General features: G+C 38.4%; 1 protein-coding gene across 3 annotated transcripts in view; it reads right to left on the bottom strand.

Moving 5' to 3' along the window:
* ttc27 (tetratricopeptide repeat domain 27) overlaps positions 1 to 12,134 on the bottom strand; it is a 103,621-nt gene that overhangs the window by 44,134 nt on the left and 47,353 nt on the right. For 2 of the 3 annotated variants that reach the window (XM_040139056.1, XM_040139059.1), the window contains one exon: positions 4,941 to 5,054. The exons of the other annotated variant lie outside the window; for it this stretch is intronic. In XM_040139056.1, the coding sequence (XP_039994990.1) occupies positions 4,941 to 5,054 (114 nt within the window). The remainder of the gene's footprint in view (positions 1 to 4,940; positions 5,055 to 12,134) is intronic. 3 annotated transcript variants of the gene reach the window in all.

Raw genomic sequence — 12,134 nt, 5'->3', positions numbered from 1 at the left:
ATCTTGTCTGCCCTTCAGTTAATGGTGTGGTTGGTTCTGGTTGTCTGCACTCTTCAACGTCGAACCTCTCTGCCGCAAAAATGAAAATGATGGTGGTCATTGCCTGAAGCCATTTGTCTACATCTCCCCTTAGTGTTGATTCAATAATTCTGGCCACATCCTCATCAAACTGGTGTCACACTCTCTGTTGGCATGCTAGAGGCCACTTGATCCGATGCTGATGAAATACTATACTCAGAGCTGGAGAGCTTAGCGCTTGGAGGTTCTGGGGTCTTTGGTTTGTCACTGGGCCAGGCTCCTGTAGAAACAGATCCTGTCCGCTGCGCTGCTCTCTGGTGCACCAAACATTTCATTCGGTTCTGATGGATTTTAAGGCTGCACTTGTTCTTGCAGACCCTGCTGCAAATGCATCTTTCTATAGTCATCGTTGGTAATCCGTCCGCCAAAGTCGTCACCGTTAGATCCATCCTATTTGGGTTCAAGCCCAGTAACACTCTGAGGCAAAAACTTTTCCACCTTAAGGGCAAAATACCCAGGCACAAGCAGAACAATGTAGTTTACGCAGTCCAATGCAGCGAGGGGTGCAAAGACCTGTACATTGGGGAAACTAAACCACCGCTACATAAGCGCATAGCACAACACCGGATACCAAGTTCCTCAGGTCAGGACTCAGCAGTCCACCTGCATCTTAATGACAAAGAACACTCTTTCAGGATAGTGATGTAAACATTTTGGCCAGAGAAGAACGATGGTTTGAAAAAGGAGTGAAAGAAGCCATTTTTGTCAATCTGGAACAACCGTAACCAAAAAGAGGAGGTGGTCTGAGACACCACCTGTCAGCCACCTACAATGCAGTTCTAAATTCACTCCCCAGACAGCTGAACACCCATCAACACCAGAACTCATGTGACCACTCACTTGATGGCAGGGTGGATCAATGATTCACTTGTCACCCTAACAACCCTCAAGGTGTTAGCACCCATCCACACCTTGTCCTTGTGATCCTAATTACTCACATGATGACCAGGAGGGTTAACGACTCATGTGACCTCAACGACTCACTTTTGTTGCTGATCTCACCAGAAGATATTTACCTAGAACTCCCCACTAGTCAGTTAAAAGTGAAGAAGCCTTTCGGATGAGAGGCGAAATGTCTTCAAGAATTTCTAGCAAGTGCAGTTGTCTTTGCATAGCACTAAAAAGAATATGTATTGAAGACTTTGAAGGAATTTAATAAACGGTATTAAGTGTATTTGATCATAATTACCACATGAATTCTTTAGTTATGGGCAAAAAGGTGTTTTGTTTGGTCAAAGTGACTTTGACCTTTCACCACCAAAATCTAATCAGTTTATCCGTGAGTCTAATTGGATGTGTGTGCCTGATGTAATAGAATTCCCTCCAGACTTTCCTGATATAGTTAGGTCCATAGGTATTTGGACAGTGGCACAATTTTCTTAATTTTGCCTCTGTACACCACTGCAATAGATTTTAAACAAAGCCATAAAGATGTGATAAACGTGTAGACTTTCAGCCTTAATTCAAGGAGTCAAACAAAAAAAACAAAAAAACACATTAACTGTATATGAATTAGAGCAATTTTATACATAGTCCCTTAATATCAGAGGCTCAAAAGCAATTATAAGCAAATATAATGATAATTTTTAATACTTGGATGAAAATCCTTTGCAGTCACTGACTGCCTGAAGTCTGGAAGCCATGGACAGCACCAAATACTGAGTATCCGCTTTTGAGATGCTTTGCTAAGCCTTTACTGCAGCCTCCTTCAGATACTGCTAGTATGGGCTCTTTCTGCCTTCTGTTGTTTTCATTAACTCAATCACGTGACCTCACAACCCAATTGAGTGAGGTCATGTGACTGACAGGGCCATTGAAGAATAATCAATTTCTCTGCATTGAAAATATGTCTACCTCCTCGAGAGTGTTCTTGACCTGGCTAGATGTTGTGTAAGGTTTTTCTTTGCCAAGGAAAGAATTCCGTTATCCTTCACTTTAGTTGTGTTCTGGGGTCTTCCAGGCCTTTTGGTGTTGCTGAACTCACCAGTGCATTCCTTTTTCATAAGAATGTACCAAATTGTTGATTTGTCCACTCATGTTTCTGCTATCTGTCTGATAGGTTTGTTTTATTTTTTCAAACTAATGATGGCCGCCTTCATTTGCATATGCACTTCTTTGGACCACATATAGAGTTCCCATCAACAGCTTTCAAATGCAAATTTAACACTTCGAATCAACTTCAGAACTTTTATATGCTTACTGACTGTCAGTCAATTGTCCAATTACTTTTGAGCCTCTGAAAATGAGGGACTATGTATAAAAATGGCTGTAATTCCTAAACTGTTAGTGCAATACTTTTCTTGTTAAACCCTTTGTATTAAAGCTTAAAGTCTACACTTCAATCACATTTTGATGGCAAACCATGTTTTATTTCTTTCAGTGTGAGCAGAGAGACTGTCGTCTTCGGCCAGGTGATTGAGTCTTCTAACTACATCACCGGCCTATTTATATTGTAATTCCATAACACTATCTGTGTTCGGTCTTTCAAGGATGTTATTGATCAACATCCAAAATGACATTTGAAGCTTTAGTGGATTAATGGTTTTGTTTGTGCTCAGGGTTATTTTGAAAAGAGAGAACAAGGTTGATCAATAACTCACTGGCAGTGTGAGCTACATCCAGCTCTGCAGCTCTTTTAACTTTGTTAGTGTACTCACTAGTAGTCTTGTTGGGAAGTCGACGCTAAACCATCCACACAGATAATACTGTCTGTGCAGATATGATTACTCATGGAAACTGACAGTACACACAACATAAATAAAGCTAAAGCTTACAGTGACAAACAGTATTCTGGGAATGATTTACGGCATTGGGAATAAAGCAAGAAATGCATATCAATTCAGTGTAATAAGCGAACACAACTTTTGTTGACTAGAAACTGTATATTAACAAGTAAGTTCCAGTAGAAGAATCAAACTGGTGCATATCTATGGGGTCGATATTGTGTGAAAAGAAACTATGGCTCAACTGTCACTTAAATTCATAAATTCAATTTGTGAATGCGTGCAAGCACAACTCTGCTGTGCCTGAGATCTGACATATGTGTGGAGATCAGTCTGTAGTTCAGTCTTTCCCTCACTAAGTCGAGGCTTGCAGTCTCAAGTCTATTATGGACTCTTAATTACCTCTTAAACATAGTATTAAATTAAAACGTTTAAAATGTCTTCATTTTATGTAAGTTATTGTCATAGCTATACATCCAATCATGCTCTGTAGCATGTATAAAAATGCTGAGCAGGCCCGGTTGATTCTGTTTGTGTATCAAGATGTAAAGAGGAAAAGAATTAAGTTACTTTGAAAGAGGGTTCATTGTTGGGGCACGGATGGCAGGAGCTTCTGTCACAAAGACTACTCATTTGGCTAATGTTTCAATAGGAACAGTGACAAAAGGGGCATCTGCATTTATATCTATGGGAAAGACATCAGTAAGTAGATTCGGAAATTGTGGTTGACAGCGCACATTTGATGAGCGTGATACTTGTGCATTAGTGCGATATGTAAGGAGAAACAGAGGAGCAATTCCTCCTCAGGTTACTGAGATTGTCATTGCAGGATGTGATCAAACTGTGTCAGCAGGAACCGTCTATCAACAATTATATAGAGAGGGATATTATAGTAGGGTTGCAGTGAAGATTCCCTTCATAACAAAGATGAATGCACTTTTGAGAGTTCAGTAGTGCAAAAACCATAGGCACTGGTCTACAGAGATGTGGAAGAAAGTGATACGATCAGATGAGTCATCCTTCACCATATTCTCGAAAAAAATGGAAAGTACATGATTGACGTACACCAAGAGAACGGTACAGGCCTGAATGCTTGATCCCTACAGTGAGGGGATTAGGTGGCTCTGTTATGCTGTGGGGGGCATTTAGCTGGCATGGTTTGGGTCCACTTGTTCCCTTAGAGGGGAAGGTCACTGCTATCAGTACAGTAATCAGTAATTTGTTCTGAGTGATCACCTTTATCATATGATGAAACATTTCTATCCTGATGTGAGTGGTCTATTTTCAAAAAATTATTAATTGATGGAGCAATATAACATCTTTAAATTTTCTATGTATCTGCAATGAATACTAGCACTTCCCCATAAAATGTTTGAAGGAAATTAAAATAATCCTTCTTGGGAAAATATAGAGCCAAATTATCTTAAAAATTGGGTTTTTCAGCTCTGAAGCTATATGTAGCAAGATCTGTGGCTCTCAATTTTTTATGCAGGACCAAATTACTTATAGATGTGATAAAGCTATATTAATACTATATACAATCAAAATGTGGTTGCAAGAAAGTGACAACTAGTGGAGATATTAATTTCTGAAAATTCAAGATTCTTTGTAGAGGTAAAAAAAATATTTTTAGTATTTTGATTACTGTGACGCACTGAGTAACGATTGAGTACATGTTGCAAACTCTCCTTAGGGTTTCTTGGATGTTCAGTACAAATGTCAACCCAATCCTGTGAAAAATAAGCAATCAGTGAGGCTTAGAATATAAAGAATCTCAAAAATGAAGAAATTTGGCTAAGAGGGCTAAACCTTTGATAGATTTGATGGAAGTTTTTACATTAATTTTTTGGGGAAAATCCATGACATGAACTGGGAGGTCCTAGGTTAGTTGGTATGGAATGACCCTTGTATCAGTTTCCTTGTGAGAACTGACAACTACAGATTCTCCAATCAATCGATTACAGTTTAGTTTCAGTCAAAATTTATAATAGTTGCCTTTACCTGTATTCTCTACATTCCCTGATCAGTAAATCAGTAATCAGTGTCTGATTCATGATGGTGGCCCAATTTCTCCCCTGCACAGGTGTCACATTGTTTTGAGGTCTTTTGTGGAACCCCCCCCCCCCAAACTCTCCTTACCTGGGTTTGCATCATAGCTCTCTCAACACACCGGGAGCTTCCTTTTTCCATTTTTGTCCTGAGGCAAAGTGCTGTGACTTCAACAGACCAGAACTTCGGCTGAGACAGTATACACTGCAGAAGTACATGGGGGTAGGGATGGGTGTGTGTGTGTGTGTGTGTGTGTGTGTGTGTGTGTGTGTGTGTGTGTGTGTGTGTGTGTGTGTGTGTGGGGGTAAAAATAATATTTTGTCAGCATCATATCCGTCCTGTCACAAATTAGCAATGGTCTGCTTTGACATTTACTATAAAATTATTATTACCATTATTACCAGACTGTATTCAAGTCATGGCTATGTCTCAAATAATAGCCAGCAGAAACAAATAAAGGCCAGGCAAAAACATACACACTGAGATTACCTGTAGTATAAAACAAGCCCTTATAAATTCAGTATTATGCTCATCTTCACAACACCAATTCTATCAGTACAAAACCAGAGTCATGCCATGCTACATATATAAATTTTATTTTTTCCCACAAAATGTTTCTTTTAATTGTTGTTAAGCAATTAAAGCAATGAAAAGTATCACTTCCTGCCAATGTTTCATAGTAAAAGTCAAAAGATGATCAAAAATGGCAAAATAGAATCGACTGAAAACAGCATATCTGTTAGAGAAAACAGTGTCCTGTTGACGCTGTTTACACTGATGCAATGCAAATTATAGCGTTATATAAACATGGTGGAAGTACTGATCTAAGGAAGAAAAGCCCATCTCCAATATAAGGTTGTTCCAAATAAAAAATGACCAGATTCCTACTACTAAAATAAACCACTATTTGAGAATGCATTGTATAACTCTTCAGTCTGTATCCAAAATCTCAAGGAATATCACAAGAGAACTGTTATCTTTCTTTCATATTCCATATCTCTCTATTTAGCTCCATCACATTGCTCTTACAACGCATGAGATGATGTACTCTGAATGAAGACCGTTAATTTCAGAATGCAACTTCAGACGTGTCATCCTCATTTGCATAGCATTATAATTTACATATAAAAAGTTCACCCAAGAGAACTGTGGACTGAGGGTCAGCTGCCCAGTCACATACTTGTAAAACTAAGAGCCTCAATAGTATCCTGGTAGTTCACTCTGTCAGAAGAGGAAACCTGAACTTCCACAGCAACAGTGTTGCTTACTACAATTTCTTATCCCTCTTTAGATGGAAAAAAATCGAATATTAAAAGAAAATACAGTGGGATGCTCTAGAGATCTTGACAGCACACAACCTGGTGTAAAGCAGTGATGATACATAACACCAAACGTCTCTTCTCCCCTCTTCCCTCACACCTAAAGCAACACAGCTTAGTTGTCTGCTGTGTATTTAAATTATTCAACCAGCAAGCTTCAGTGAGAACACGTAATTTTTAAAACCTAATACTGGCTAAAAGTCTTTATCTGTGTGGTGTGGTGATAATCTGCTGTATGACAGCTGGAACAGGTTAGTGGTACAGGTTTGGATGAGCTGAGTAAAGGCAACAGGGGAGAGGGATATCCAGCAGATATAGTGGCAGGTAGACATCAGGGAAGATGACAGGAAATTGATTACTCAAATTAACTGACTAGTCAAATTTATCGGTCTACTACCAGAAGTCGTGACTTCCCGATTCAATGGATCTCCTCCTCCATTCAAAGGAACGGACAGCAACGACTGGGCTCAAAATAAGGAAAGTTTATTAACTATTATCTACTAACACAGAATAAATGCAATGACTGATGATTAAGATGCAAGGTGGAACAAAATAATAATAGTAACCCACTGAAAGTGGGTAAAGTGATGAACTGGGCAATGGTGGGAGAGAATATATATTTATGCTATAGATGATATGGCTATATCACTAGATGGATGCTAGGGCGTCTATAAATTAAGTTCTAAGGATTGGAAAATGTTACCAGTATTTTGACATCAACCCAGTCATGAGCAAAATAATAGATGGCTTTGCCTACTTTAGTTGGCGGTCTGGAGGCTTTTGGCTGGGACCAAAGTGGTTGGTAGCTGCGATCAGTAACCTTTATGGCAGACACCAGGGAGATCCTCCTTGAGGCATTGTGGATTGCCTCGGCGACAGGCTCTGCGAATGTTCTCCGCTGTTTCAGCGTTCAGAAATCTGCCAGCTGACTCTTGGCACCACTGATGATTTCTCTGTAGGCTGTTAGGCAGACAGGTTGTCTGCCTATGGCTCTTGTGGGTTGATGTGGAAAAATGAACGATTCTGATTACTGTACATAAATTCAATATATAAGTTAAGAAGGGATTGGTGTTGGCCAAACGACACAAAACCCCAAAAAATCTTCAAAAACGAACCAGAGTGAAGAATACAAGTCATAAAAGACAATGTATTCTAGAAAAACTTCAGCTTTCTTGATTCTTACTACTTTTGACTGTACTTGATAATTAGAGGAGCTACAAATTTCACGTATTGATAAAAATTAAACTTGAAAAACACGTGGCTAACTAAAGAACAAAGTACATAAGGACGAAAATGACAAAAGAGCAGCGCTGCAAAACGAGATGTTCAAGACAAGTTAATTTCTGAACACAAGGGTCCGGCTGTTCTTATCTCCCCAGACACAATATTGGGCGTGGTGCCCGCCGCCAGGATCTTCTTTCTTTGTTTCAACTGAAAAAGAGCATGATTTCTCTATATTTTCAAACTGTTTAATTTAGAGTTTGGGCGGGAAAGTATCACATCCATCTACCACCATGGCCCATAAAAACATTAAGCAAACGATATATGAACTAACGGTCATATCTGTGATGGGCAGCATATATTCAGGAATTCCACTTCGCTATATTTTTCACAAATCTTCTCCACAATCCAAGTAGCTAACTGACTAAACACCAAGGATTAACAATTTTTAGAACTATCGATAAATGAGCAGATCAATAATAATCACACAGTAAAATAAAATGAAAAATACATTGCCTGAGTTAGACATAGTCACCAGGTGGCAGTATGGTTACAAGGTAGAAATTGGTTTAGATCTTGCAAAACAGATTTCAGCTGTCCTAAGGCCTAGAAACTTGAGCGTTACATCAAACCTACCTGTATACATTTGAAGAATAATCTTAACCAAGTTACAGAATAGTTGGACATTTAGTTTCCATTATTTTAGATATGTATTTCAAGAATGAAGATGTCGGTTTTCAGTTGGGATTGGAATGTGGTTTAATTCATGGCAGAGGTCTCTGATCTACCATTTGGAACCCCTAAGGAGGTGAAAGAGGAAAGGGGGGGAAGACTGTAGTGTCCATGCGTGTTATTCCACTAGGTTCATGGTGTGAAAAGGGGGTTTCACACCTTGGTGGCAACCATAGTACTTTAGTGATACCTTCTTTGTTGAGAAGCAACATTCAGATATTGATAAAAGATGAGTTCTATTGTGATTGAATGAAATCAGTTCCAGCCCGTGGGGGTCTCACTTATTAAATCCCATATGCCTTGTGTCCTTTTAACCTATGGGTCGTTCATACATCTATCTGACATGGCTTATAGCTGGACTGTTTTTTGGATACTTCTCCTGTGTTTCTGTTTCCTGCCCGCAGGCTAGTTTGAAAACAAGACGGCAGGAAGGGCAATGAAGGACTATGAAGATCATAGTTAATAGCGCCTAAAAGAGTCAGTCGTATTCACACCATCATCTACAGTCTCTTAAAATTTTCATTTGAGTGTCTGTAATTTAAGAGATAAGAACACATTTAATATCCGAGCATTTCTCTCAACCACAATATGAATCAGTTTAGAGCAGACACAGTTTTGTTTAGTAGCAGATTTGAAAGGGTGAGGAATAAGACATTTTTAGGTGCTAGGTATGGTGATCAAAACTGAGCCGACGTTAGAGGCATCCAGACTAAACTCTCTGGGACAGGCTGCACAGTGTGCTCTGAGCTGTGTGAATAAATTCAGATATGACAGAAGAGACATGGTCAGCTGTGTGTGGTGGAAGCAACATTGAATTCTGTGGCTGGGCTGGAAATTTTTGGTGGAGTACAGAGATAATGTACAATCTAATAATTTGTCATTAACTGCAGAATATCATAGATTATCACAGTTTTTTATTGCTGTTAAACTCCCGTGAATGAAACTCAACACTTCCCGCACAAATGTTTCACATTAAAAGTATTCAAAGTGCATAATACCTCTTAATCATGGTATAGTTAAAATTTGAAAAATCTGTAGAAGTGTTGCATTTCAATGACAGTAACTTAATAGCAATTGCAAAAATTGCCAAGTAGAAACAAATGGAAATAATTAGTGAATAAAAACCGAATTTTTGCTGGAAGAGAAAAACAGAGCAGCGAATATGATCTTACTGTGTTGTTGTAGTGATGGAGTCAGTATTGTGAAAATATAATGTTGTGCTTACTGTGTTAGAGCTGGTTTGCGTTCTCCCACGTCATGGGCTGCTTGTGTTAATCTGACCACCGTGAGTAAAGCCAATTACCTGCAGTTTTACCTGTTAAAACACCAGTGTCAAGCCTGACAAACACATCATATGTACTACATATCTGCTGGTTTGCCTTTTGCTTGTTGGTAGTATAGCTTTGTTGTTGTCGCTGTAGTCGAATAACAGATGTTTGTTAATTAAGGGTAATATTGAGTGTTGATTTATATTGCTACTTGTGATAAATTCTGTTAGACTATAAGCAGTCGTTTGTGATTATTTGTGCATACTTGTGTGATAATAGTTGGATTGTGACGGTCAGTGCTCAGATTCAAAAGTGTCGATATCTCCCAGATATCGACACTTATAGATGAACACGCATTTGTGACTGCATTTACATTTTGGTTATTGGTCCCTGATACCAGGGTGGTGTCCTGTAATAATTAATATCCATTAATAATTTTATGAATAGCAATAATTATCCTTGATAAATATAAAATTAACCAAACCTGCTCCTACAGTGGACAACACAGGAAATGCTGAGTTTCATTGACGGTACCTTTACAGCAATTGCAAAAAAACGGCAAACTAAAAAAGATATATGATTTAAAAACATATAAATAATGTATTGTAAATAAAGAAAACATCAGTGACCTGGACAGACCACAGATTTATGGTAATATAGCCACAACAACTCCAGGGCAATAAATGAGCCTTCAGAGCTACTTACAGTATAATTTGTCTCTGACTCTAGATTTCAAAAACCAATATTTTTCTTTCAGAATGGACATGTTTTTTCTCAGCACAATCCTGATGTATCACACTGTAGACAGGGACTAAACAGACAATCAGACAGATAGAACCGGTGAGAATACATGTTTGCAGAGTTGAATGGGATATGCTGTGCAGTGATGCCTAATGGTCTTGAGGTGGGACCTGGAGACAAGTCAGATCACTAAATCCTCTCTGTTTGACTTCCAGCAGCTGGTGGGGTGATGATCATTTCTATCAACCCACTGTCTAACGACTGAACTCTCTTTACATTGCCAAACTCTTAACCTCTTCTCTATAACAAGATTTGGAGAAAAAACAACTTCTTGGCAGTTAGGTTTTCCCTTAGGAAGGGACACAACCTGATTCTTTATTTTTATTTTTTTTTAACACGTCTTCAAGGATAATACAGACAATGCCTTTTGAAAATGAAATAAACAATAACTGCTGCTGTATGCAAAGCGTGAGTAATAATTTACACATCAGCACTACCTTCAAGGTCCTTTATGAAGTTAACTCAAGTTGGGTATTGATGAAGACAGCCAGACATGTGACAACCATCTAACCAGCCTGCAGATTCCTGGATCTACGTGTAGGCTGGGAAGATGCCTGCTCACAGAGCCAGCAGCTGCCTGCAGCAGCTTTCCCATCCCATGCAACAATACAACATACATGGCCAGCTCTTTGTTCAAAATGAGCTCACAGCTGGATGGATGGATAACCACAGTCCAACTTTTGAGAAAGTGATGAGCAAAAAATAGGTCAAATACCATATGTCAAACTGTAGCGACAAAAAAGGTTCATTCATTGGGATATATATACGTATATCTACACATATATACACACGTGTGTATATAGGGATATATATAGACATTCATTTATACACATATATATATATATATATTTATATACATACTTATATAAACATGTATACCTATACACACACACAGACCTCAATTTAAAGACTGATAAAACATTTAGAGGTACATTTCCTTCTAAGTTAGGATGGGTTTAGCTTGCGTTTTGTTTTGTTTTTTACTTTTTTTGAATTTTGTTTCAACCATTTCCTCCACAGTGCTCATCAGCTCATTTGTGTCCGCCACAGTGTGGTATGGCTGATAATGGTAGAGATGGCTTAGCTCATTAGCTAATGTACAATACTGAGCAAATTACAGATATTGGATCTCGAAAATATGGATCTTGCCATACATAATCTTACCCAAAACGACTGTATGGAATCGGAGCACTCCTGTTGCAAATTGTAGTCTTCTGTACAGTGTGCAATTTTCAGTCGTTTCCCTCTGGAAATTGAATGTTGAAGGGGAGCATATGATCACTCCTTTCCACTGTAGTTATGTGGAAATGTTCAATTTAGCTAAACGGCTAGCTAGCTAAACTGAAGATATGACAAGTTGACTTTAAAAATTAAGACTCTGGGGCTTATACAGTGTGCTGAGAAGATCACCCACACTAACTTTATGAGTGAACATACGGCAATGTTCTAGGTCACTGTAACGCATTGGAGGGGGGAAAGAAAACCTCAATACCGGGAGCTGAAACAGTTCTTGTAGAAAATTAGCGGATAATTCACCCTTAAATTTAAAGAAAGTTCTTTTCGCTTGTTACTTTTTCAAGTCTAATTTGCCCCACATTTTCAACTATTTTAGAAGTAATAGGATAATATATATTATTTCTAATGATTTATGATCAAACAATGAAATAACTTTAAATTAAAATTTGATTTTTGTTTCATTTTTTTCTTCCATGTATGTATTACAGAGAAAACATGCTGGGAAACTAACAAAGAGCACAAAGGGCTGACACAGACGCATCAGGACCTAGCAATGCAGATCAGAACACTCAAGGAGAGCAAGAAGCAAAACAAACATTGCATGAACAATTTGTTAATAGTATTTCCCAAAGTGAATTCCCTTGTCTTCAGTTTCATTGTGGATGGTGTCCACTAATTCTGTTTATTAGAACAGAATGTGTTCAGGA

This window comes from Xiphias gladius, chromosome 11 (genome assembly GCF_016859285.1).
Source record: "Xiphias gladius isolate SHS-SW01 ecotype Sanya breed wild chromosome 11, ASM1685928v1, whole genome shotgun sequence".
In the NCBI taxonomy this organism is placed as follows: Eukaryota; Metazoa; Chordata; class Actinopteri; order Istiophoriformes; family Xiphiidae; genus Xiphias; species Xiphias gladius.
This window is presented reverse-complemented; position numbering and strand designations above follow the sequence as displayed.